The sequence below is a fragment of the Ornithorhynchus anatinus genome, chromosome 10 (assembly GCF_004115215.2).
Source record: "Ornithorhynchus anatinus isolate Pmale09 chromosome 10, mOrnAna1.pri.v4, whole genome shotgun sequence".
NCBI classification, from domain to species: domain Eukaryota; kingdom Metazoa; phylum Chordata; class Mammalia; order Monotremata; family Ornithorhynchidae; genus Ornithorhynchus; species Ornithorhynchus anatinus.
This window is the reverse complement of record NC_041737.1, coordinates 58,642,638-58,668,280: the sequence shown is the minus strand read 5'-3', so window position 1 is coordinate 58,668,280 and position 25,643 is coordinate 58,642,638. Positions and strand designations below refer to the sequence as shown.

Genomic DNA, 25,643 nt, shown 5'->3' with positions numbered 1-25,643 from the left:
CTGGGCCGCAGCCCGCCCGAAGCCCAGCAAATAGTAAACTTCAGCAATTTATTGAGACGTAAAAAAACCATAAACACAGGCTCCTTCAGCCACAGGGGTCTAGTGGGGGGCGGGGGGAGAGGGGAGCAAGTAGGGGGGGAATCCGAGTCCCAAAGTGGAGGGGCTCTTGAGGGTCGCACTCCCAACACTCCACCCGTCCCCTTCCGGTCCTGAGTTCAAACAATCACTTGGCCGCCACCCCGTCTCAGCACCCGCACATGACCACCAGACTGAGGAGGGTCTCTGCCTCCCTCGTCCCACCCCCTCAAAGGGAAATCAGGTGGTTGGGGTCCCAGGCTCTCCCCGTGCCCCATCCTCCCTGACAGTGGGAGAGGGCAGAGGGGGGCAGGGGGAAGGTTGATCCTTCATAGCTTCAGAGACACACACCTGCCACACACATACACCCTGCGCCCCCCCCTCCCCCCCCCGCACACACCCACCACACTCCACTCCCAGAGGGAGCTTGGCAAAAAGGAGAGGAGGGGGATGCGAGGGAGAGAAGGGGCAAAATTGGTTAAAATCACGTTGATTCAGTAAAAAAATGAGAAACGCGCCGGGGCCTTGGGCCCGAGGGCGACAGCTGCCAGAGGTGGGGAGAGTCGGGGAGGGGTCCAGGTGGGGTCAGGAGCGGGGGGCCCCGGCTTTGGGGAACAGGCGGCTATGCCAGTAGTCGGGGTTGTCGAAGGCCGAGTCGGCCACCTCCAGGCAGCGCAGGGGCTTCAGGCGGGCGTCGCGGGCACAGGGCCGGCGCCCGGTGGAACCCGCCCTCCGCAGGGTCCCCATCTCCTCGTAGCCCTGGTCCCCGGGGGCGGGGGGCGACGGAGGGCTCCCGGGCCCCATGGCCGTGTAGTCCCCGGCCCCCGGCGGGCAGCCCCCGCCCCGCCGGTTCATGTACTGGTAGTCGTCGGTGGCGGCAGCGTCTGCTCCCGCGGGCTCGGGTTGCAGGGGGCAGCTGTGGGTGCTGCCCAGCGAGGCGCTCTGCTCCCAGCTCAGTTCCATGTACTCGTAGCCCAGCTCCTCCAGGGAGCCCGGCCGGGACCGGGGCGTTGGGGTGGGAGCCGCGGCGGGGCCGTGGGCTCGCCCTCGCCCTCGCTTCCGCTGCCGGTTCATGTATTCGTATTCCTCCTCGTCGGCATCCTCCTCCTCCTGATCGGCGTCGTCGGCCTCCTCCTCCTCCTCGGTGCCCAGGACGGAGCTGAGCCCCACGGACGAGGACAGGGTGCCGTCCCGCGAGCTGGGGAGACCTGGCGGGCAGAACGTAGGGACAGTCTCGTTGCGGGCGGGGAACGTGTCGACCAACTCTGTTACACTGTATCCTCCCCGAAGCGTAGCACAGTGCTTGGCATACAGTAAGCGCTCAGTCGATACCAGTGATCGATTGAGAAGACACCTCTCTCTCCCTGAACCTCCACATCCGTCCAGTCACCGAATCCTGTGGGTTCTTGCTCCCCAGCCTCTGCCCCTTCCTCTCCAGGCACTTGTCCCACCCCACTTATCAGTCAATCGTATTTGAGCACTTACTGTGCGCAGAGCACTGTCCTAAGTGCTTAGGGAACTACAATATAACAATAAACAGATACATTCCCTGCCCACAACGAGCTCACAGTCTAGAGGGGGACTACCGCATCAGCCTCATGGCTGACCTCCCCACTTCCAGCCTCTTCCCTCTCCAGTCCGGGCTTCACTCTGCTGGTGTTGTCTGTCTCTCCTTTCTAAACGGTGAGCCCGTTGTTGGGTAGAGATTGTCTCTATCCGTTGCTGAATTGTACTTTCCAAGTGCTTAGTACAGTGCTCTGCACACAATAAGTGCTCAATAAACACGATTGAGTGAATGGCCAGATCACTCTGGTAAAATGTCCTTCTACACCCGTCTTCCTGCTCATCCAAAACCCTCCCCTAGTTGTCCATCCATCACCGCATCAAGCAGAAACCTCTATTCGTCAGCTTTATGTTACTCCCTCGACTCTCTACATTGTAAACTCGCTGTGGGCAGGGAATGTGTCTGTTGTATTGTTATAGTGTCTTCTCCCAAGCACCTAGTATAGTGCTTTGCACACGGTAAGTGCTCAGTAAATATGACCGACCGACTCTCTCCCCTCTTCCTTATCCTCGCTCCTCTCCCACTCCCTCCCGGCTCGACCACTTTGCTCCTCTCCAGAAAACCTACTCCCTGGGCTTCGATCTCCTCTCTCTTGCCCCCCGACCATCTCTTGCTCCCCCAACCCTGCCCCACCGGGTGGAACTCCCTCCCTCTGCACCCCTGGCAGACCAGTGATCTCTCCATCTTCCAAGCCCTTCTGAATTCCCACCTTCACCTCACTCCTCTAACACCAACATATTTGCCGTACTTCGATCTCATCTTTCGTCGCCGACGTCTTGCCCATGTCCGCCTATGCCACACCACCACTCTCCCCACCTTCGCAGCCTTATTAAAATCACATCGCTTCCAAGAGACCTTCCCCTACTGAGCCCTCATCTCCCTCTTGGCTCCTGCCCTTGGATTCACCGCCCCCACCCCCCAGCCCCACAGCATTTATGTCCCTATCCGTAATTTATTTATTTTCGTTAATGTCTTATCTCCCCCCTAGACTGTGAGCTCATTGTGGGCAGGGAATATACCTACCGACTCTGTTGTACTGAACTCTCCCAAGCATTTAGTATGGTGCTCTGCCCACAGTAAGCGCTCAATAAATACCACTGATTGAGTGGCTGAGGCCTTTCCCGATTAATTTCTAGTCCCGGGGCTCGAGCGTTCGGTCACCTTTGGTGCGACGGTCAGGCATGACGTAGCCATTGGCATCCTCCTCGTCCAAGCCGGTGGGGGTGAGCGGGGTGAGCGGGGTGAGCGGGGTGTGCGGGGTGAGAAGGCTGTGGCGCTGGGAGTGGTAGGCGCTGTCCCCCCGGGGCCGCGGACTGTAGCACAGGCTCCCCGACAGCGAGAGCCCCTCCTGCAGCTCCGGCTCCGACCCTGTGCCCCGCCCTTCTGACGACTCAGACGCCAGCCGGCCCCGGCGGTTCGGGCGCAGGGAGTTCGGGCGCTGGGGCCGCTCCCCTCCGGGCACCCCGGCCTGCGAGGCCGGGTCACGCAGACAGACCACAGACAGACGGACAGGCAGAGAAACCCGTGGAGGGGAGGGCAGAGAGGCCAGGCAGACCCGAGGAGAGGCCAGGTAGATCCCGGGGAAGGATCGAACAGACACGGGAAGAAACCACAGCCACGAGGAGTGACCAGAGAGAGAGGAGACCAGAGACCAAAGAGACCAAAGAGAAATGGGGAGAGAGTTAGAGACCGCATCTGTAAGGAGTTAGGGGGTGGGCAGAGCAGCCCACCACCATCGCCCCCATGACCCATTTCCTCTGGACCCCGACTTGCCCACCAGCTCTGGGTCTGTCTCCCTTCCAGGCCCAGCTGAGGGGTCAGGGGTCAGAGGTCCATGGATGGGGCCGAGAGAGTGGGGGTCCCCCGCCTGGCGTACCTGTTGAGAGCTGCTGAGGCTGAGGCTGGGTTGGTTCATGGCCATGTATCCCGACCCTGGGCTCTGCAGGCTGTGGCTCTGGTTGGGGACAGGGGGAAGGTGTATTAGGGAGGTCTGGGGGATCCCAGGCCCTCCCCCCCGAGGGGTCCCCACGCCACCATGGGAAGGAGAGACAGGAGAGAAGTCATCTGGAGATGGTGCGGGAAAGGGTGAGGCGGTGGGCTAAAATAACTCAATTCCTCATCTTCCCCACCAAACCCTCTCCTGCCCGTGATTTTCTCAGCACTGAGGACACCACCACCATCCTCCCCGTCTCTCAAGTCGGTGGCCCTGACGTTATCCTCGATTCCCCCTCTCTTTCACCCCTCGCCCAGCCCATCCAGTCTGCCCCAAAGCCTTCCGTTCTCCCCACTGACATCTCTAGAATCCGCCCCTGCCTCTCCTTCCAAACTGGTCCAGCCACTTGTCACTGCCCGACTGGACCATTGCCCTCCCGGACCGGGCAACAAGCCCACTGTGAGGGTTGGAAGCCCTGACTGCCTCTCCCCTCTCCTTGCCCACTCTCCTGTCTTCTCCTGGGGACTACTTTGTGTGTCTGCGCTGTTAGACTGGAGGCTCCTTGAGGGCAGGATTGCATTCCACTGGACCGGACTGTCCTCTCCCAAGTGCTCAGTCAGTACTCCACACACACAGTGGGCGCTCAGTCCAGCGCTCCCCACATAGTGGGTGCTCAGTCGGTGTTGCCGAGGGATCGACTGGGTCTTACCCCACGGGGCCGGGCCGGCAGGCTGAGGGGCAGGCTGACCTCAGAGCCCAGCTCATCCTCCAGGTCGAAGTCCAGGTCTGGCTCCAGAGCCAGCACCTCCACCTCCTTGTCGCTCAGGGCCAGGCCTGGCCCATTCTCCCTCTGTGGGGAGGGGAGAGGAATCGACAGGGTCGGACCTAAACTGGAAATTTGTGGTGGGAAGGGAACGTGCCTAGTACTTAGTACAGTGCTCTGCACACAGTAAGCACTCGATACCCCTGGTTGATAGATTGATTAGAACTGTGGCATGGAGGGGGGCAGGAGACAGGGCCTGGCCCACTCTCCCTCTGTGGCAAGAGGAATGGAGAGGGTCAGATCCGCGGCACGGAAGGGGCCGGGGGTGAGGGGTGGGAGGGTGGGGCCCGGCCCACCATTCTCCCTCTGTGGGGAGGGGAATGCGAAGGGACACGTCTGCCGGTACGGTGGGGAGAAGGGTGGCAGAAGAGGGGTTGGGGGAGGTGCCGATGATGGCAGGGGTCGTGGCGGAAAAGCACGCCGATGAGCTAAAAAGAGCAGAGTCCCCACCAAAAGCATAGTCTGAGACCCCGTGGGCACAGCCTGGCCCTGGCTACCTGGGAGCTGCCGGTCGACCCGGTGAGGGGGGGACGGGGCAGAGAGTGGGGAGCGGGAACGGCTACTGACCTACCCCGTCCCCACCCCCTTCCCGCGCCCACCCCAACCGGGCCCCAGCCACCGGAGGCACCTTGATGACGAGGTAGCGGGGCGGGTCACGTGCCATGCGGGTGAACTCGTTGGCCAGCTCCTTGAACGTCGGGCGGATGTTCTCATCGATCATCCAGCCTGGCGTGGGCACGGGGGATTGGTAAGGGGAGGTGAGGGCCCGGGGGAGGGTGGTGGCCGGCGGGGGGCCGGCGGGGTCACTGAGGGGCGGTGGGGGCGGCAAGCCTGGCGGGAGTCAGGAGCGGTGGCGGGGGCAGTGCATGCCCTTGAGCATCAGTGGGGGGTAGGCGAGGGTGGCAGAGAGCGGTGAGGGTGGCAGGGGTTGGCAGAGGTCCACGGGCCGAGCCAGGGTCAGCGGGGGCGGGGCCGGGAGTGGTGGTGGGCATCCACGAGGATCGGCAGCATCGGCGGGGGGCCCGTGGGCACCAGGTGAAGATTGGCAGGGGATGGTGGGTATTGGCTGGGGCAGGTGGTGGGGGGCGCAGGTGAGGTCGACAGGGTGAGCGAGGGGAGGCGGGTTGGCGAGGTCGGAGGGGCGACTCACACTTGACCATGACCATGTAGACGTCGATGGTGCAGATCTGGGGCTGGGCCAGCCGCTCCCCCTTCTCCAGCAGGTCGGGTACTTCGGACAGACGCAGGCCAGAGTAGGGCTCTGCCCCAAACGTCATCAGCTCCCAGACTGTCACACCTGGGACCGGGACAGGACGGGTCGGGGGGGAGGCGTGAGGGGAGGTGTGGGCGGGATGGGGCTGCGGGGAGGGAGCGGGGGCCGCGAGGTGCTGGGCACTGACCATAGCTCCAGACATCGCTCTGGTGGGTGTACTTTCCGAAGTGGATACTCTCCAGGGCCATCCACTTTATGGGGGTCTGGGGAGAGAGCGGAGGCCGGGGTGGAGGTGGAGGTCAGAGCGGAGAGGAGGGAAAGAAGTCACGGTGGGGGGAAATCGCGCCCTCCTCCCCATGGACTGGTGACCCGCCGGGGCCCCGCCACCTCCCCGGACCCACCTTGATGTCGCCGTGGGAGAGTTTCTTGTCGTCGGGGGGCAGCAGGTCAGCCACGCCGAAGTCGGCCACCTGCACCTGGCTGGGAGACTTGAGCAGGACATTGCGGGCGGCCAGGTTCCGGTGCACAAGTCCGTGCTCTTCCAGGTAGTACATGCCCTGCAGGGGCAGGTGGGCGCGGGATGGGGCAGACCATTCAGATCAGGGAAGCCCGGTCCTCAACCCCACTGATGCCCTCCTGGCTATCTGCAACCTCCCACCTCCCATCTGTACCTGCCTTGGCAACCCGAACCCCGCCCCAGACTCCCCACCCTAGTGATCTGCACCCCCCAGCCCCTGCGGCCCTGCCAGTACCCACCTTGGCGATCTGCACACCCCAGTTGAGCAGGAGTTGAGGCCCCAGGGCATCCCGGTGTCTCCTCACGTGGTCCAGCAGGGAACCCAGGGGCAGGTACTGGGTCACCAGCTGCAGCGTCACCCCGGGGCACAGGCCCAGCAGCCGCACGATGTGGGCATGGTCCAGGCTGCCCATGGCCAGCATGTGCTGTGGGGGTGGGTGCAGCACCAGGAGTGAGCACAGGGTCGGCACCCCCACTCCCCGGGGACTTCCAAGCTGCCCCCATCGCTGCAGCCTCCCAGTCCCCGGCCCCCCAGCCCACTCACGTCGGTGACACTCTGGAAACCCTGCCGCCCGCTCGGGTCCTGGATCACCTTGATGGTGACGGGGATCTTGATGGACTCACCCTCGGGGATCCACACGCCCTGGGGTTTGGGGGAGCAGGGGTCAGCCCGACCCCTGGCTCCGCCAGGCCCCAGCCCCACCCTCCACCCCGTCCCAGGTCCCGCCCCACCTTGTGCACGGTGCCAAATACGCCAGAACCGAGGACTTTGAGACGCCGGAGCTCGGTCTCCTTGAAGATGCGGGCCAGGACTTTATTGGCCTTCTCGCTGGGGTCCAGGGGCTCAAGGCTCTGTGGAGGGTGGCCAGGGAGTGTCTCTCCCTCTCTCTCTCACACACACACACACCCCAAACCCAGGAGTCTCTTTCACACGCCAACCATCAGCATTGTCAATCATTCATGCATTCGTTTACTCAACTGTATTTACTAAGCACTTATCATTTGCCAAGCACTGTACTATGCACTGAGATAGATACAACACCTACAACGATATCCTATGTACGCTGCCTGTAGTTATTTTTGCATCTGTCTCCCCTGCTTGGCTGTAAAATCCTTGAGCGCAGGGATCCGTCTATTAATGCTACTGTCCTCTCCCAAGCGCTTGTCATCATGTTGTGCGCACTGTAGACTGTAAGCCACTTGAGGGCATGACTCGTGTCTACTAATGCTATTGTCCTCTCCCAAGCGCTCAGCACAGTAGGAGCTCAATCAGTGATGTTGACTGATTGATCGATTGACTGAACTGGTCACCTCCTAATCTGGGGCCTGCAGGACAACGACAGAGAGGTCAAGGTGGAGGCGATCGGGGGAGAGTAAAGGGGGTCTAAGGTCAGGCTCGGTGCAAGGGTCTCCGGTGGGTCCTCGTTGAGGATGGATTCTAGGGCAGGGGGTCTATTGAGGGGGGAGGGAGGGGTGTCTCATGGTCTCACGGTCTGAGAGTGGAGTGTGATCCTGCCTGCCGTCCCCTCAAGCCCCCCCGCAGCCCCCCGCGGCCCCCTGACCTCTCCTCGCTCCAGGTAGCGTCGCATAGCCCTCTTCTTTTGGATCTTGCGTCCGCGCCAGTACAGCAGGGCGAGCACTGAGGCCAAGGTGACCAGGACCACGCTCCCCACCATCGCCAGGCTCACCACCAAGGGGGCCTTGCTGCAAGGGGCATGGGGAGGGGGGCGTGAGGGGGCAAGGAGAAGGACAAGAGAGTCAGAGAGAGGGTGGTCCTCCCCCTCCAGCCCCACCCCCTCCCCCAACCGGTCTGTCCTCCCCGCCGCCCGGCTCCGTACCTTGCCCCGGCCAGGGGTACGCCCAGGCAGCCCCGCAGTCCTGGACCGTCACACCTGACGGAGACACGTGCCCCGGAGTCACATGCGATCGGCCCCTGCCCCTAGGGATCCCCCGGGTGAGCCTTTCCACCCTTGGGAGCCCCCGCCCCGCAGCCCCCGCCCCACCCTGGCGGCCCCCCGAACCTGGCCTCGCCGCCCCTCACCCTTGAGTGCAGTTTTCGTGGCAGAGCTGACACTCGCGCTGACCATCTGGGTACTTGTTGATGGGACCGTTGACCCCCAGGAGCCCATGCGGGCAGCTGCCCACGCAGTGCGGCCCATCCCGGAAGTGGACACAGTGGGTGCAGGCATCGGAGCCCTGGTGGGGAGGGGTGAACTCCGTCTTGGCTCCTCCCTTCCTTCAGGACCTGACCCCCATCCCCTCCCCCAGGACCCCAGCCCTCACCCCTCCCCTGGAACCTCAGCCCCCGCCCCTCCCCCAGCCGTACCGAGCCATTGCAGGTGGCCCCGCCCTCCACCAGCTGGCACTCCGGGTGGCAGGGGAAACACTCGGACTCGCTGGAAAACTCCCTGGGCTCCCTGGCCGGCGGAATGGGGAGAAGGGAAAGGTCACCCCCAGACACCACCCGGGCTGGGTGGAGGCTCCGTCCCTGCCCGCGGCATCCCCGGCCCCCCCGCCCCCCCCCTTCCCGATCCCGACCCGTCCTCGTACCCCGAGAGGAAGTTGCAGTCGGGGACGCAGACGCCGTCGCGACTGTAGTTGCGACAGGAGAGACACTGGCCGGGCCCGGGGCCCCAGCAGCCGCCGTCGGAGCACAGGCCGTCGCACACCAGGCCCGCGGCCTCTGTGGGGGAAGGCGGTCAGCGGGGACCGGCCCGCCCTGCCCCGGCCCCGACGGACCCCCCACCCCGTCAGGCCCGGCCCCCAGCTGACCGCACTCCTTCTTTGGCCGGTTCTTCTTGATGTCCAGTTGCTGGGTCCGGTCCCCGTGGAGCAGCCGCGGCCAGTTCAGGGAGTGGTAGTAGCAGAGGCGCTGGTTGGAGCTGATGTAAACGCTGCCCGCGCTGATCTCCCGCAGGGACCTCAGCCCCAGCGACGTGACGTTCGCGTTCTTCATGATGAGCAGCGAGAAGCCGCGGCTGTGGGGACGAGGCGGGGGCGTCGGGGTGCGGGGGGGCAGCGCGCACAGCGGGGCCGGGGGTGGAGGGCAGAACTGGTGGGTTTGAGGGGGCGGAGGGGGAGCGGGTGGGCCGGGGGAGCAGAGCGAACAGATCGGAGTCAGAAGTGGGGGCACAACTGGTTATCTTGTACTTGCTCCACTGCTCAGTGTTATTACTGGCACATAGTAAGTGCTTAATCAATGCTACTACGGGGCAGAGGGCAGAGTTGGGGGAAGGTCAGAGAACAGGGGTTAGGGCAGAGGAGGAGCAGAATGGGGGGTGTACGTGAGTGTGGGGGGCGTCGGAACCCTAGGGGGAGGTTCGGAGCCAGGTTGAGGGGGACCCAGGCCGTCCCCTCAACCCCCCACCACCACCCGGTCTCCCCGCCCCTCCTCCCGCTCTCACTTGTAGAGGCTCCGCCCGCCAATGGTGGTCAGGTTGGAGAAGACGCTGAAGTTGTGCATGTGGGGAGGCCACGACTGGATGTTCAAGTAACCTGGACAAAGGGGGCGACGTCAGGGCTGACCCGAGAGCCCCCCGGCCCCAGCTCCCTCGATCCCCTCCGTCCCTGCTCACCGGTGATCTCTCGGACCGTGCGGAACACATTGAGCTTTTCCGGATCCAGGGCGGAGATGTTGTGCCAGGGGTCCCTGGGGGGAGGAGACCCGAGTGTTAGCCGGGGGGCGGGGATGTACCCAGACGGCCGCGGGGAAGAGAAGGAAGGAAGAAGGGACGGGGTCCTCCCTTTATTCGTTCCCCCTCCCAGCCCTACGGCACTTATGTACACATCTGCAATTTTATTTTATTTATATTAATGTCTGTCTCCCCCTTTAGACTGGAAGCTCACTGTGGGCAAGGAATGTGTCTGTTATATTGTTCTACTGTACTCTCCCAAGCTCTTAGGACAGTGCTCTGCACACAATAAGCGCTCAATAGATTCCACTGACTGGATGGGCCTGGAGGGCAGGAAGAGGGATCAGGGAGGGGCTGACCCTTGCAGGGCAGTGGCCAGGATGTCCGGGTTGAGGGCTACAAGTCAAGGGTTAGGGAGGGACTGACAGCTGCAGGCCGGTGAGCAGGAAGTCCCCTGCTAGACGGTAAACTGCTGGAGGACAGGGGACGCCGTCTACTACCTCTACTGAACTCTCTCAAGCGCTCAGTACGATGCTTGGTACACAGCGTCTAGTCTGAGATCTCATAGCCAGGGAATGTGTGTCTGTTTATCGTTAGAGTGTACTCTCCCAAGAGTTTAATACAGTGTTTTGCACTCAGTAAGCAATCCATACCTAAGATTGAATGAATGAGCAGAGTGTAAGCTCCTTGAATCAGGGATCAATTCTACTACCCCTAGTGGAATACCCCAAGCCCTTAGAGCAGTATTTGGAACCCAGTAGACGGTAAGCTCCTTGAAGGCAGAGATAGTACCTATTACCTCTACCGGACTATCCTAAGCGCTAACTACTCGGTTTGGCACACAGTAGATCGACCGTAAGCCCTCGAGGGCAGCGACTGCGTCACCTAAATCCACTGGACCCTCCCAAGCATTTAGTACAGTGCTCTGCACATGGAGCTCAGTAAATACCACCGACTGATTGACCGGGAGGGTGGGGGTCAGGACTTGGGGAGTGACTGACCCTTGCAGGCCAGTGACCAGGAAGTCCAGGTTGCCCAGGATCTTGGTGCAGTTCACGAACCGGTCAATGTTGCTGGAGTCCACGGTCTGGAAGCGGCTCCCGGAGCCCGTCCCCTCGCAGGCTGCACGGGGCGGAAGGGCGGCCGTTGGGGGAGGCGGGGAGAGGGGACCGGGTGGGAATTGGCGGCGGGCCGGATGGGATAGGCACGGGGGCGGGACTCCTGGAGTTAGCTTCCCCCTCACCTTTGGGGCACAGCCCCCCGCAGGGCTCACAGAAACGCAGCCCCCCGCCTCTCTCCACCTCCATCTTGTCTCCGGGGCAGGCGCGGACACACGAGGTCTGGTCCACCACGAAGTTATCTGAGAGGAGACGGTGGGAGGCAGGGGTGAGGCGCTCCACCCATCTGGGCAAGGAGGGCCCACCGTACTCCCTCCACAGCTGGACGCCCACCCCCTTTTCTATTTACAGGGACGGCCAGACCCTCCTCCCCACTCCCAGAGACAGCTGGCTAGGCCGCCCGGCTACTCACGGGGACAGCTGGCCACACAGACCCCCCCAAACTGGAATTTGATGTTGGGGTTCGGCTCGAGCTGGAACATGAGCTGGTTGTAGATGAGGGGCAACGGACACCGGTTGACGCAGGCCCCGCTGTCATTGAAGTGTCGACAGGCCTGGGGGTGGGAGCCGGGGTCAGAGCCGGGATCCCGGCAGACTCGTCCCCCTGGCTCTCTGTCCCTACTGGGGAATCCGAGTCCTGCTCGCCTCCACGTACAAAGCCGCTCGCGTCCCGCCCTGCCCCCCGACATGGAGCAGAACCTCGCCCCCATCCCAGTGTAGAACCACCTAAGCCCCACCCCCCGACAATCAGAGCGCACCCCAAGACCCGCCCCCTACCCCAAAGTGGACCAACCGGCGTCCCGATCTTTTCCCCTCCCTCTAGTAACGATAATAATAATAATTATGGTGTAAGTTAAGCACTTACTGTGTGCCAGCCACGGTACCAAGCACCATGGTGGATACAAGCAAGTTGGGTTGGACACAGTCCCTGTCCCTCAAAGGGCTCACAGTCTTAATCCCCATTTTCCAGATGAGGTAAGTGAGGCACAGAGAAGTGAACTGACTTGCCCAAGGCCGCCCGGCAGACAAGTGGCAGAGCCGGGATTAGAACCCATGACCTGCTGGCTCCAAGACCCGAGCTGTTTCCCCTAAACCACGCTACTTCTCTCTACTACTCCCCCCTCGCCGCCCCACCACCGGCCACCCGGTGGGCGTACGAAGCAGTCGGAGTTCCGGGGTCCCGCGCAGCCCCCCGCACACTCGTCATGGCAGCACTCGTTGGGGTTGGGGCCAAAGCAGTGCCCGTTACACTGGGGAGCGCAGATCGTCTTGGTCACTGGAGGGGGCATGAGGGGAGGTCAAGATCAGGGAACGGAATGGCCTCCACCCGGGCCCCTCAGACCCCTCCCCGGGGAGAGAGGGGTCGTGGTCCGTGGGCAGTCCGGGGCAGGTTTGAGGGGGCGGTCGGGGTGGGGGAGCGATACCCACAGGTCTGGCAGTTCTCTGGCCCGGGACCCCAGCACTTGCCACCACACTTCTCGTGGCACGGAGGACCTGGAAAGACGGTAGACAAGTCATCGGGGGTTGGGGCAGCCTCCGGACAGGAGGGGAAGGCCAAGAGCCTCAACACCCCCCCGCTCCCACCCCACCTCAGGCCCCAGGCCAGTATAAGGGATCCCACCGAGGGGAACCCTAAATTTAAACCCTCAACCAGCGCCCCGCTAGCCCAGCCTGGGTTCCCGAGTGAAGGGCCAGGGCAGAACAGGGCAGGAGGTGGGGCAGGAGAGTCGGGCAGTGAGACGAGGGGCAGAGTTGGCAGGCGGGTGGGCTGGGCAAGGTGTTCAAGATGCGGGCGGGTAGGGGCCCGGCACCACTCACAACTCTGCCCGTTGCTCTTGACCACGATCTCGGCCCGGGGGTCCCGCACGATGTCCTTCCAGTCTATGGTGTCCATGTGGCAGAGCTTCTCGTTGCGTTCGATATAAACTCCTCCGGCCAGGATCTCTGGGGGGCCGGGAGGGAGGGGGTCAGGGCTGTGCCAGCCACACACCGGCCCCTCGGCGACCCCGCTCCAGGGGGCGGGGGCCGCCGGGGAGGGAGAGAGAGCGGAGGGAGGGGGGAGGGCCGAGCTCCTCAGACAGACACCTGTCTGGATCCGGTTTGGCAGGCGAGGAGTGAGCCGGGGCCCGGGGCCCTCCACCTCCTGTTTGTTTTCCAGCAGTGCTGGGCCGGGGCGGGGGCAGGGGGGCAGGGGGGCAAGGGGGCGGGAGCAGGGCCGGGGACTCTGACCGGTGAGCTGGGTGAGGCGGAGCTGGCGCAGAGCGTGGCTGCTGTTGGTGTTGTAGTTGAGCAGGACGAAGAGCGCGAACTTGCCCTCGTAGAGCTGAGCGCCCCGCACCACCCTCAGGTTGGGCAGCGGCAGCTCCGAGAACTCGTTCATGGCCACCAGGACGTAGCCCGTCACCTCCCGGATCCACTGCGGGGCACGAGGTGGTCACTCGAACTCAGATCTTTCCCCCAATCTCCGGCTCCCTTCCGATGGACCACCCCCCGGGAGCCCACGGACTCCCCCCAGAACTTATGTCCATATCCGTCACTATTTATTTATGTCTGTCTTCCCCTCTAATAACTGTGGTATTTGTTAAGCGCTTACTATGTGCCAGGCACTGTACTAAGCGCTGGGATGGATACAACCAAATTGGGTTGGACACAGTCCCTGTCCCACGTGGGGCTCACAGCCTCAATCTCCATTTTCCAGATGAGGGAACTGAGGCCCAGGGAAGCTAAGTGACTTCCCAAGGCCACGCAGCAGACAAGGGGAGGAGCCGGGATAGACTGAGAACTCTAGGCTGTGAGCCTGCGGTGGACAGGAAATGTGTCACTTTATTGCTATAGCGTACTCTCCCGAGCACTCAGCACAGTGCTCTGCACACAGTGAGCACTCAAATAACGATCGAATGAGTGGATCCCTGGGAGCCCGAGCCCACGGATCATCCCCTCTCCCCGCCCACCGCCTTTCTTGGGTGTCGGAGCCCACGGGACTGCGGAGCGGGGCTGGGGGGTGGCCAACCGGGACTGACCTGCAGGAAGGACAGGTCCGGGCTGTGTCCGGTCAGCACAATCTCCAGGTTCCCCATGACCACCTCGCACTGATTATACATCTTGTGCAGGGTCTGGTACTGGTTTTCGGCATCCCCGGTCACGCTGAGCCCATTGAGGGTCCCCGTGCACACTGCGGGGTGGGGGTGAGGGGTCACAGGAGCCGGGGGGGGGGGGGCGGATTTCTCTCCCCCCACCCCCAAACCTCCTGCCTCAGCCAGACCGACCTACCCACTCCCCCACCCCCCCAGCCCAGACAGCCGGATCCCCCCACCCCCCTAGGAGGGCAGAGAGGAGGGGGCTGGCCATGGGGGCGGGGAGGCGAGTCGACCCCAGCCCGCCCCCCTCACGGGGTCCCGGGAATAAAGAGACTCTGGCCCCCCCCCCCCCTTTCCCGGGGCACACAGCGTCCATTGTGTCCGGCGTGGGGGTGGGGAGGGGGCGCCCGGGGCCACGGCCGGACCCACAATGGGGCGATTCTGCCCGAGAGGAGGGGGCCGCCCCACCCCCTCCCGGCTTCCTCCTGCCCCCGGCCCCCGCCCCCCCCGCCCAGGCCTCAGACGTGACCTCACTTGGGGGGGGGGTCAATGGGGGCTTTGTCTCTGGGCCCGCGGAGGAGACCCCCACCTCGCTGCCCCTGGCCGCGCGGGATTCGCACCAAGTACCCCCCATCCCATTGGAGGCGACAAGGGACTTCCCGGCGTCCCGCGCCTCCCGGGAGGGGGACCGTTGCCCACGTGGGGGGTGTTTGCCTCCGCTCCGCCCCCCCACCCCAAAGCGGGGTAGGCGTGGGGCTGCGGGGGGCACGGTACCAGCTGCCACCGACCGCCCTGCCCTCGGGCCGCGCCAGCTCAGCGGGAGGTGGGCGAGGAGGGCGGGCTCAGGCCCCGGGGGGCAGGGAGGAAGGGAAACGGATTGGGGCTGGAAGCCGGGGGCGCCTGGGTCCCGGACCCCCCGCCCCTGCCCACCGACGGCGGAGAAGGGCGTGGGCTTCGGCTCGTGGGAGCCCGTGCCCGTCGGTGGACCGCGTCCAGGGCGGGCTGGGCAGGGCCAGGGGCAGGGGCAGGCCGTGCTGGGGAGACGGGACCCCGAGAGGAGCCGACAGGGGAAGGTCAGCGCCCCCTCCCCCCAATCCGGGGCCTCCCCCCCGCGTCCAGCAGCGTGGACAAAGGAGCCATAGTTGGGGACAGACGGGGCCGGATGCCCAGAAGCTGGGAGAACTAGATAAGGGACAGGGGAAGGGGGATGGAAGGGGGATGGAAGGGGGATGGAAGGGGGTCTTCTAACCCCCGCCCCCCCCCCACCCCTCCCCAACTCCGGGAACCGACAGCCCCGACGCCCGCCCTCGTCTCTCCTCGTGGCTCTTTCCCGGGCAGTTTAGGGGCCCCGGGGAGCGAAGAAACCCCCCCAAACTCCGGTAGTGGGGGCAAGTAGGATTGTTTGGGCAGGAGGCCTCCCCCCTTCCCCCCGCGGGAGTGTCCAGTTCAAGGCTCCGGAACCTAAATTTAGTTTCGGCAACTGCGGGGGAGGGACAGGTGCAGCCCCCCGGCCCTGCCCAGCCCGGCCCAGCCCCTTGCTCTCTTCTCTTTGAATCATCAGCGACCCCCTCAGACTCCAACAGTGGAATCAGAAGAACATTCCCCCCGCGACCCCCGGCCCGCCCCAACCCGATCTCTTCCTCAGACCCCGGGGGGGAAATCTGGAGTCTCCATCCTCACTGGGGAAGGGGCGACGAAGAGACAGCGCCTACTCTTGGGAAGTGGGGGACAGAAGGTAGTGGGCTCTTAGCTGCGGGGGGCAAAAAGCACATCAGCTCTTAGCTAGGGGAGGCAGGGGCTTCGCCTGATCTTGGGGGGGGGGGGGCGCAGAGGTTTCTTTTTGCTTTTAGTTCGCGGGGAGGGGGGTGTCTGGGGTCTTCTCTGACCTTAGCTAGGGGGCAGAGAGTTCGCCTGGTTTTAGCTGAGGGGGAGGGTCGCCTGCTTTCAGCTTGGGGAACCTTAGATTGGGGGACAGAGGAAACGCCCGGCCTCGGCTAGGTGACCGGGGGGTTCGCCTTCTTAGTTTGGGGGCCAAGGGGTAGATCTGTTTTAATTTGGGGGAAGGGGGGGGGTATTGCCCGGTATCAGCCTGGGGAAACAAGGGGGTACCGTCGGGCCTCAGCCGGGGACACAGGAAGTTTGCCCGCTTTTGTCTTGGAGGAACTTGGTCAGGCCTGCTCTTAGCTGGGGTGTAGGGGGTTTGCCGGCTCTTGGCCCGAGGGCGGGACCGGCCGCCTCTCCCCAGTTCCTTATCACCTGGACTTGGTCCTTTCGCTCGTCTGGGTCCCGCCCTTCTCCACCGCGACAGTCTCCGCCCTGGGCTCCCCCCCACACCCCAACAGAGGATGGGGGAGGGACCAACCTTGTTTTTCCAAAACAACAGCTCCCCCGCTCCCCACCCCGTCCCCCCCAAACCCGCCCTCCGGGCCCCGCCCCCAAGACACCGAAACCGGCAGGGGACGAAACCCGGGAAGCGGGCGGGCGAGCCAGGCTTCCCAGGGCCCCGGTTCACCTGGGTCCTCCGCGCCGGGCCACAGAGAGTCCCACGGAGCGACTCCCCCAAGAGGGGTCGGGGGAAAAGGGGAAAGGGGGGTGGCTCGAATGAGGGCTTTCTGTCCCGACCGGGAACGCGACCTCCCGGACCCCGGCGCCCCCAACCTCCACCGTCTCCATTCCCCCGGCCCGTCCCGTCCCGTCCCGTCCCGTCCCGTCCCGGCCCGGCCCTCCCCTCCGCCCGGCGGCTCCCTGCTCTTGTCCTGTCGCTTACCTGCCTGCGAACTGGCCAGGTCGGAGCCCCGGGCCGGGCTCAGCAGCCCGCCCAGCACGCCCAGCGCGCCCAGCACCTGTAGCGCCACCGCCCCGTTCATGGCCCCGGCGCGGGGGGTCCGGGGGCCCGTCCTGAACTAGGACATGGGGCTCCGGGGTCACCTGGGCCGGGCCGGGCCGGATTTGGATGTGGAGGCGGCGGCAGGTTCGCAAAGGCAACGCCGGCCGGAGTTGGAGTTGGAGCAGGAGCGAGGGAAAGGGGGAGGAGGACGAGGAGGAGGAGGAGGAGGAGGTGCAGAAGCAGGGAGGGGAGGGTGAGTCAGAGCCGGGCCGCGCCCCCTGCCCGCCCGGTGCACGGCGCTGCCAGTTCTGCCCAAGTTCTTCGCCGCCGCCGCCGCCCGGCCGCCGCCCCCCGGGCCCCCCGCGCCCCCCGCCCCGCGCCTGCCGGTCACCCGCCCGCCGGGGGCCCCCCCATCCCGCAGACCAATGGGAGGGCGTGGGGGATCACCCTTGGACCTCGGAGAAAATTCCAAACCCCCCGCTCCCCGCCCCATCCCGGGGCTCCAACAGGCCCCGCCCCTTATGCAAATAGGATCCCGCCCGTGCCCCGCTCCCCGGGCCGGTTCTCCCACTTTCCCCCCCTTCTGCTCCCAAAGCCCGGGCGGGGTGGGGGTGGGGGGTGGGGGGGGGAGGAGGCGGGGCTCCGCCTCGTGTCCCCCGACGCCGGGCCGAGACCGAGACCTTGCGGCGCTTCTCCCCTCCCCGCAGCCCCGTGAAATCGCGCCGGCTCCGCCGGCCGCCCCCCGGCGCCGGCCGGGCTCTCCCGCCACCATTTGGGGGAGGGGGTTTCCAGACGGGGCCGGGCCGGGGCCGGTCCCCCTCCCCTCCCCTCCCCTCCCCCTCCCCGACACCTGTCGCCGAGCTCTCCGCTGCCCCCTGGCGGCGGCGGCGGCTTGGCGACCCCTGCGGCGGCCCGGGCCTCCAAACCCCGCCACACCCCCCTTCTTTCAAATAATAATAATGACAGTATTTCTTAATCGCTATACTAAGTGACCAGCGCTGTCCTAAGCGCTGGGGGAGAGACGAGGTCATCAGGTGGCCCCGCGTGGGCTCAGTCTTAATCCTCATTTCACAGATGAGGTAATGAACACAGAGAAGTGACTTGCCCAGGGTCACACAGGAGACAAGGGGGCGGAGCAGCATTAGAACCCACATCCTGATTCCCAAGCCCGTGCTTTTCCTACGAAGCCACGCTGCTTCCCTCCCCACCCCTGGCTGGGGTGTGTGTGTACCCCCCCCTCCTAACCAAATTCTAGTGCTAACCTTCTCACTGTACCTCCACCTTGTCTATCAAGACTGACCACTCTCCCACATCCTCTGTCCTGAGGCCATCTCTCCTCGTATCAGATAATTGCTCCCCCCACCCCCACCCCCCAAAACCTTATTGAAGACATCTCCAAGAACCTTCCCTGCCTAAACCCTCCTCTCCGCTCCTACTCCCTTCTGGGTCGTCTTGACTTGCTCCCTTCACTACTCATGCTCCCTCTCCAACGCCCATATCGGCAATTCATTTATACTAATGTCTGTCTCTCCCTCTAGACTGTGAGTTTGTGTGGGCGGGGAATGTGTGTTTGTGGTAGTGCACTCTCCCAAGCGCTCAGTACAGTGCTTTGCACTCAGTAAACTCGCAATAAATATCAATGAAGGAATGGAGAAAAGTGCCCCCACCGCTCACATGTCCAGACGCTGACAGCATTTCCGCCCATAGGGGTCGGTGGCCAGAGCCAGTAGATCAGGGTTGGAATGGAATGGGATGGGATAAGGCGGGATGGCGGGGCCCAGCGACTCCTGGGGGGGGGGGGGGGTACAGAGGAGCTGGGAACCAGCTTTCTCAGATCCCCCACCGTGCTTCGGCCAGATTCATTCCGTCATATTTACTGACACATTCCTGCTCACAACGAGCTCAGCCTAGAGAAACCGAGTCGGATACAGTCCCTTGTCGGGCTCACAAGAGATGCCTGTGGGGGTGGCGAGGGTGGCCGACCCCAGCCCCTTCCAAACCCCGTGGTTCTTCCACCACCTGATGGCCCCCTTCACCTAACTAGTTAAGGACAGGGCTCAAATCACCCTTATGAGGGTGTGGGTGACCCACTCAAGCCCTTAGGGCCCTGCTTTCTCCAGCTGCAAACTGTGAAGAGCTCATAAGTATTTACTATGTGTCCAGCACTTGACTGGGCACAGGATCTGTAGCCTTTAAGCACTAGTCACCCCACCCTCCGCACTTCTGTCCCTGTCCAGAACAATTTCACTCTTCATCCCCCCTTCAAACTCTAAGATTCTTGTGGCCAGGGAACCTGTCTCACACCTGTCATATTGTACCTCTGAGGGCTCAGAACAGTGCTTGCACACAGTAAGGGTTCAAATAGTATGAGATCATTCATTCATTCAATAGTATTTATTGAATTGCTCAGAACAGTGCTTGCACACAGTAAGGGTTCAAATAGTATGAGATCCCACTCTACCCAACAGCAGGGGTGACTTCATCAAGGCAGAATAGCTATTTGGGAAGCATAAAGAGCACGCGATTGGGACTCCAAGTACCTGGGTTGTAATTCCAGCTCCTCTACTTGTTTGCTCTGTGACCGTGGGCAATTTCCCTGTGCCTCAGTTTCAACTGTAAAATACTTGGGTTTTTTAAATGTTATTATATGTTACGGATTTACTTTGCAAAAGGCACTATGCTAAGCACCGGGATAGACACAAGCTAATCGGGCTGGACACCATCCATGTTCCATATAATAATAAGGGTATTTTTTCAAGTGTTACTATGTGCCAAGGCACTGTTCCAACGCATTGGGATAGGAACAAGGTAATCAGATCGGACACAGGCCCAGTCCCACATAAGGCGCATAGTCTTAATTTCCATTTTACAGATAAAGGAACTGAGGCCCAGAAGTCACTTGACCAAGGTCACACAGCCAAGCAGTGGATCTGGGATTACAACCTATGACTTTTTGACTCCCAGGCCCTTACCCTGTCCACTAGGCTCCATTTTACATGGGTTCCAGCTCCAAAGCTCATACTCTATCCACTAGACCACACTGCTGTTCTCCCTCCTAGACTGAGCCCCATGTGGGCCACAACATTCTGATTTGTGTCTATCCCAGCACTTGGAACTGTGCCTAGTACTTAGAAAACAATTTAAGTAAAATCTCCATCTTACAGATGAGGAATCTGAGGTAGAGAAATGCTCAAGATCACAGCAAAGAGGTGGGACTAGAACCCAGGTCTGGTGCTCTCGCCATTAGGCCACACTGCTTCTGATCCTCAGCTCTCTTCCCCTTAGAAATATGAAGGTAATGTTAGATAACAGATGCCATGCTTAAATAAAAATGTCATTACATTCTTTCAAGCTACAAAAACCCAGTGCCTCCTTCCCAGGCTATACACCACAAAGCACAAGGTCTGAACATCCTGAACTGTGTTTCTATTAGCCACTGTGGCACCACCTCTTGTGCAGCCTGGGGCAAAAATTACTTCTAGAAACTAATAATTGTGGCATTTGGATTACTACTTGCCAAAGAACTGCACTAATCACTGAGCATACCAAATATAAACAGGTATAGTTCCTGTCCCATAAAGGTCTCGCACAGAGAACAAGCATTTAATCCCCAATTAACAAAGCAAACAGACACACAAGTGACTTGCCCAAAGTGACACTGCAGAGGCAGATTAGATCACAGCTCTCATGACTCCCAATTGCATGTTTTTCCTAGGCCATGCTGCTTCTCCTTAGGGTATCTGAGTTCAATGCAGACACTTTCCAATTTACACTGACCTTCCCGTCCACCGCTGCCTACGTTGCAAACTCTGGTTGGGAAAGGGACCGTGTATGACCGACAACCAGTAGCACAACTAACTCTACCAATTAAGCAGCAATGTGGCCTACTGCAAAGAGCACAGGCCTCAGAGGACCTGGTTTCTAATCCCAGCTCCACCACTTATCTGCTGTGTGAATTTGGGCAAGCCACCTCAGTTCCCTCATCTGCAAAACAAAAAGTTCAAAACCTGTTCTCCCTCCTCAATCAAGACCGGGATCCCCACCTGACACCTAGATCATCTTGTATCCGCCCAGTGGCACACCATTAACACTTCTTGGCTCAATGGTAAGAGCCCAGGCTTGGGCGTCAGAGGTCACGGGTTCGAATCCCAGCTCTGCCACTCGGCAGCTGACTGTGGGCAAGTCACTTCACTCCTCTGTGCCTCAGTTCCCTCATCTGCCAAATGGGGGTTAAGACTGAGCCGCACGTGGGACAACCTGACCACCCTGTACCTAAAGGCTTAGAAGAGTGCTCTGCACGAAGTGCTTAACAAATACCAACATTGTTATTATTCTTCCCACCTCCCCAACCACCTCTTGGTTCTGACTCCCCCTTCCAGGAATCAGTCGGGCACGGACTGACACGAAAACTTTACTTTATTTGCTTGCACAAGGGCAAGGCCGCGTGGTGCTAAGCCCCTTACATGGGCTTCGGGGGAGGTCTGGGGGCAGCGCCCTGTGAAGACAAAGACGGACACATCAGAGAGGTGCAGAAGAGATGGTCACCGCCCTCCCACCCCCTCTCTCCGACCCTCCCCGGGGCGGCCCTGCACTTGACAGGTGGGACACGGAGGCGTCCCAGCCCGGGGCTCAACGGGCCGGTACTCACGGCGGGGCGGAAGCGGGGCGGCGGGGTGCGGTCTTTGCGGGCCTCGCGGGAGCGGTTCCTCACCACCTTGCTGTGGATGGCGCAGCTGACGCAGTAGTGCAGCTTCACGTACAGCTTGGGCAGCACGTAGGCTGGGGGGCAGAGGGCGGGACGGTTAAGGTCGGCAGAGCCGGCGGGGCTCCCCCCCGGGAGCGCGGTTCGCACAGTGCACCGCGCCTATTGCAAGGACCGGCAGGGTGGAGGGGTCGGACTCACAGTCGAAGACGCTGGCCTCCGAGATGTCCCGCACGGCGGCGGCCTCGACGATGTTGCGGATGACGAACTTCTTGATGGCCTTGTCCTTGGGCACGCAGCGGGCGCAGTTGGTGCAGCGGATGGGCTGCACGTGGCCGCGGCCCTTCTTGGCGCGCCCGTTGTTGCGTCGCTTCTTGGTCTGCGCGGGGGAAGGAACGGGGAAGGCGGTCGGGGCCCGGGGCAGCTCCCCGCGGCCCCCGCCGCCCACGGCTTCCAGGCCCGGGTGTCCATCCCGCACCCCTCCATTCCGGCGCTCCTTTCCCCGCCCTCAGGCCCCTCGCGCGCCCCCGCCGCTCACCATCTTGGAATCCAAGGGGCCGAAAGAGGATCCGGCCGCCGCCCAAGCCTTCTTATATAGCTCGAATCCCTCCGCCCGCACCGGAAGTCCCCCCGCTCGGGCGCCTCTGCGGACGGACACCGGACGACCACGGCCTTTTTCCTCTCCTTGCACTCAACGTCACGGCGCGGGGGGAGCTGCGGGCCCCCACCGGTCCCCGTATTTCAATTCAGGGAAGTACTATTTTCTCGTCCCGTGGAAGGACAAAGGGTGGTGATGCGATTCCCGACAAGCTCCGCGGCGTCTCGGTTCCCGGAAGTCCTTCCACGGCATGCTGGGATGTGAGTTCGGCCGGCCGAGGAGGCTCAGGCCCTCCGGAAGTTGTAGTCCGCCAGCCGCGCGGCATGCTGGGGGATGTAGTTTTTTTTGGGGGGGGGGGGAGGTCGAACCACGCTGTGGGAATCGTAGTACGGAGGCGGGTGGCTCAGCCGGAGAGGAGGGCGAGTAGGGGTAAGGAGGGCTTAGTCAGGGAAGACTTCGAGAAGGAAATGTGGTTTGGGAAGCTACATGTGCTGAACTGTTCTTTCCAAGCGCTTAGTACAGTGCTCTGCACACAGTAAGCGCTCAATAAATGCTGCTGCTGCTATTTGTTAAGCGCTTCCTATGTGCCAAGCACCGTTCTAAGAATAATAATAACGTTGGCATTTGTTAAGCGCTTACTAGGTGCAATACACCGTTCTAAGCCATGGGAGGGGGGGATACAAGGTGATCAGGTTGTCCCACGGGGGGTTCACACTCTTCATCCCCATTTGACAGATGAGGTCACTGAGGCCCAGAGAAGTGAGTGACTTGCCCAAAGTCACACAGCCGACAAATGGCGGAGCCGGGATTCGAACCCACGATCTCTAACTCCCAAGCCCGGGCTCTTTCCACTGAGCCACGCTGCTCCTGTTTGTCACACAGCAGACAAGTGGCGAAGTCGGGATTAGTGCCGGGCCATGTCTGATAACACAATTTTCCCAGGTGCCTATAATAACGATAATGAGATAACAAGAATAATAATAAAAAGCACTTACTAGGTGCCAAGCCCTGTAGGTATTCAGTAAATACCACTGATTGATTGATTCTTCCCACTGAACTGAGGACTTTAGACTATGTCTGTTAATGTATTGTATTCTCCCAAGCGCTTAGTACAGTGCTCTGCACCCAGTAAGTGCTCAGTAAATATGTTTGATTGACTTCATTGAGAGTATTCGAGTGGCTTTTAAACGTAAGTCCCCATTTGGGACAGGGACTGCATCTCATCTGATTGTACCTTGCTTGGTACGTCACAATTATTATTGTGGGGTGACCTTTGCTTTCCGTTAGTTACTGGTGTGAGTGGGAGGTGTATGAGGGGAAAGCAAGTGGAAATCCCACACCCATCTCCTCCCCTTATTCATTCGATCGTGTTCATTGAGCACTGACTGTGTGAAGAGCACTCTACTAAGTGCCTGGACTCTACAATTTGGCAACAGATAGAGACCATCCCTGCTCAACAACAGGCTCACAGTCTAAATCTCAGGTGGTGGACAGCCCTTCTGCCCCCTCTAAGGAACGACTCTAAACTCTGTAAGCCCGTCGATTAGACTGTAAGCCCGTCAAACGGCAGGGACTGTCTCTATCTGTTGCCGACTTGTTCATCCCAAGCGCTTAGTACAGTGCTCTGCACATAGTAAGCGCTCAATAAATACTATTGAATGAATGAATGAACTCTCTGCTTTTGCCTCCCCTCCCTCATCCCTTTCCGCCTGGGTCCCCTTCTCCTCCTTCAAAGTGTGGAGCAGAGGATGGGGCTGCTGGAGGCCCTAGCGGGTCACACCTCACCGGCTGCTGGGAGTTCCACCGTTATCAATCAGAAACTCCTCACCATCGGCTTCAAAGCAATCCCTTGGCGGCTCCTACTTCGCCTCGCTACTCTCCTACTCCAAACCAGCCCTAACTCTCCCCTCCTCTAATGCCAACCTTCTCGCTGTACCTCCATCTAGTCTAGCTCACCGCCGACCCCTCACTCACGTCCTGCCTCTTGCCAGGATGCCCTGTCTCTTCCTAGCCTATCCGCTCTCTACTCCCTTCAAAGCCTGACTGCAGGCCCATCTCTCCTCCCTGGGGTCTTTTCCTGACTGAGCCCTCACTTGCCCATCTTTCCTCCCTGGGGACTTTTCCTGACTGAGCCCTCATTTCCTCTTCTCCCTCTCCCTTCGGCACCACCCTGATTTGCTTCCTTTATTCACCCCTCCCTCAGCCCCACAGCACTTACACAGCACTCATGCATACATCTGTAATTTCTTTCTTTGTGTCTGTCCCCTCCTCTGGACTGCAAGGTGATGGTGATAACTGCAAGGCATGTTATCTATTCACTGTTAAACTGCAACTCTCCCAAACGCTTAGTACAGTGCTCTGCATACAGTAAGTGCTCAATAAATACGATTGATGGATTGATTGACCCAAGCAGAGCCTGCTAAATCCCTCTTACTGTAGCGTACTCTGGCAATTCTCACAGGCGGTGTGGGTCACTCTCCAAAGACGCGAGGGCTGTTGTTAAATTACTCATGTTTATTTATAACAGACCTTCAGCCAGTACAGTACAAAACTTACAGTAGTATATCTCCGTTACACAAATATTTACTTACAATATATTACAGATACAAAAACGCTTCGCAGATAAGTCTCAAAAGCAGGTCGGGGCTCCGATTGAGAACAAGTCCCCGAAGGAGGAGGAGGAAGGAAATTCGAGAGAAGAGAGGCCAGCCGACTCGGGCGACAAAATACAAACGAAAAACCGGGGCGGGGGTGGGGATGGGGCGGACGGGAGGGGCGGGGCATATTGCACTTTTCTTCCGCTTATTCTGGGTTTGATTTTGTTCTTGATACCGTCTGATTAAAAATATATCTCTGTATGTCTGTACAGGGCAGGGCCCCCGGGCGGTGACTAGAGGACCCCGTCGGTGTCCGCTAAAAGGAGGCTGGAAAAGAATCGTGTAGAAAGGGTGTTGGGGGGGAGGTCGGGGGAGGCGTTAGACCAGAGAAACCTTCGCTTCTCCGGGTCCTTTGGGGTTTTTTTGTTTGTTTTTTTGCAAAAGGAGTTGGGGGCGGGGATCCCTGGGCGGGGCGGGGGAAAGGTTGGAGGGGGACGGGGACGACGACTGTGTTCCCCAGACCTTGGTTAAGTGCAGTGAAGGTCTGAAGAAGAGCAGTCGAGCCCCCGGCCCCTCCGAGGCCTTCCACCTCCCCCGGCCTGGGGGGGATCTCCCGGAACGAGCCCCGAGGTCTTGGGGGGAGACGGGACCCCCGGCGGCTGGAACCCCCTCCCGGCCTGCTCGGGAGGAACCCGGCGGCTCGGGTGCCTGGGCGGCCGGGGCCCGGGCCGGGGGCGGCCCCCTTCTCCGTTTATTGCTACGGTGTCACCGCCAAACGCGCTCCCACGAGGGAGCAGCAGGGCCTAGGCCCGGGGGTGGGGGGCGAAGGGGAGGATGGAGCCGGGTCGGGGGTCGGGGGTCGGGGACGGGACACGCGCCGGAGGCCCCACGGGGGCTGGGGGCACACGGCTGGGAGGAGAGGAAGGCGGAAGCGTCACAGAGGAGAGAGGAAAGGAGCAAGTGTTGC

The 25,643-nt window shown here is 61.4% G+C and overlaps 2 protein-coding genes across 2 annotated transcripts; both read right to left on the bottom strand.

The window, feature by feature from the left end:
* Nucleotides 1-549: 549 nt before the first annotated feature.
* On the bottom strand, nucleotides 550-16,989 carry ERBB3 (erb-b2 receptor tyrosine kinase 3). Its single transcript, XM_029074065.2, has 28 exons — nucleotides 16,720-16,989; nucleotides 13,896-14,047; nucleotides 13,105-13,291; nucleotides 12,694-12,819; nucleotides 12,304-12,369; nucleotides 12,033-12,151; nucleotides 11,288-11,429; nucleotides 11,001-11,117; nucleotides 10,759-10,879; nucleotides 9,701-9,774; nucleotides 9,530-9,620; nucleotides 8,898-9,103; nucleotides 8,676-8,808; nucleotides 8,452-8,542; nucleotides 8,167-8,321; nucleotides 7,964-8,017; nucleotides 7,688-7,829; nucleotides 6,858-6,977; nucleotides 6,670-6,768; nucleotides 6,365-6,550; nucleotides 6,010-6,165; nucleotides 5,796-5,871; nucleotides 5,546-5,692; nucleotides 5,024-5,121; nucleotides 4,282-4,422; nucleotides 3,516-3,593; nucleotides 2,801-3,107; nucleotides 550-1,283 (listed from the first exon to the last, which is right to left on the bottom strand). The coding sequence occupies exons 1-28, from the start codon at nucleotides 16,817-16,819 to the stop codon at nucleotides 661-663; spliced, it is 4,107 nt and encodes a 1,368-aa protein (XP_028929898.1). The 5' UTR covers nucleotides 16,820-16,989; the 3' UTR covers nucleotides 550-660.
* A 4,188-nt stretch (nucleotides 16,990-21,177) lies between these two features.
* On the bottom strand, nucleotides 21,178-22,313 carry RPS26 (ribosomal protein S26). The gene is made up of 4 exons (XM_029073678.2): nucleotides 22,020-22,313; nucleotides 21,683-21,860; nucleotides 21,428-21,558; nucleotides 21,178-21,274 (listed from the first exon to the last, which is right to left on the bottom strand). The coding sequence occupies exons 1-4, from the start codon at nucleotides 22,020-22,022 to the stop codon at nucleotides 21,239-21,241; spliced, it is 348 nt and encodes a 115-aa protein (XP_028929511.1). The 5' UTR covers nucleotides 22,023-22,313; the 3' UTR covers nucleotides 21,178-21,238.
* Nucleotides 22,314-25,643: the final 3,330 nt, after the last annotated feature.

Excerpts from the sequence above, each read along its gene's own strand:
- RPS26 (XM_029073678.2), bottom strand. Across the intron at positions 21,559-21,682 it reads GGAGGCCAGCGTCTTCGACT|CCTACGTGCTGCCCAAGCTG; the intron begins GTGAGTCCGACC and ends TCTGCCCCCCAG. Across the intron at positions 21,275-21,427 it reads CGCCCCGCTTCCGCCCCGCC|GGCGCTGCCCCCAGACCTCC; the intron begins GTGAGTACCGGC and ends TTGTCTTCACAG.
- ERBB3 (XM_029074065.2), bottom strand. The coding sequence starts at position 16,819 with ATGAACGGGGCGGTGGCGCTACAGGTGCTGGGCGCGCTGGGCGTGCTG. Across the intron at positions 11,430-12,032 it reads CCCGGAACTCCGACTGCTTC|GCCTGTCGACACTTCAATGA; the intron begins GTACGCCCACCG and ends TCCCACCCCCAG. Across the intron at positions 9,621-9,700 it reads CACGGTCCGAGAGATCACCG|GTTACTTGAACATCCAGTCG; the intron begins GTGAGCAGGGAC and ends CCCTTTGTCCAG.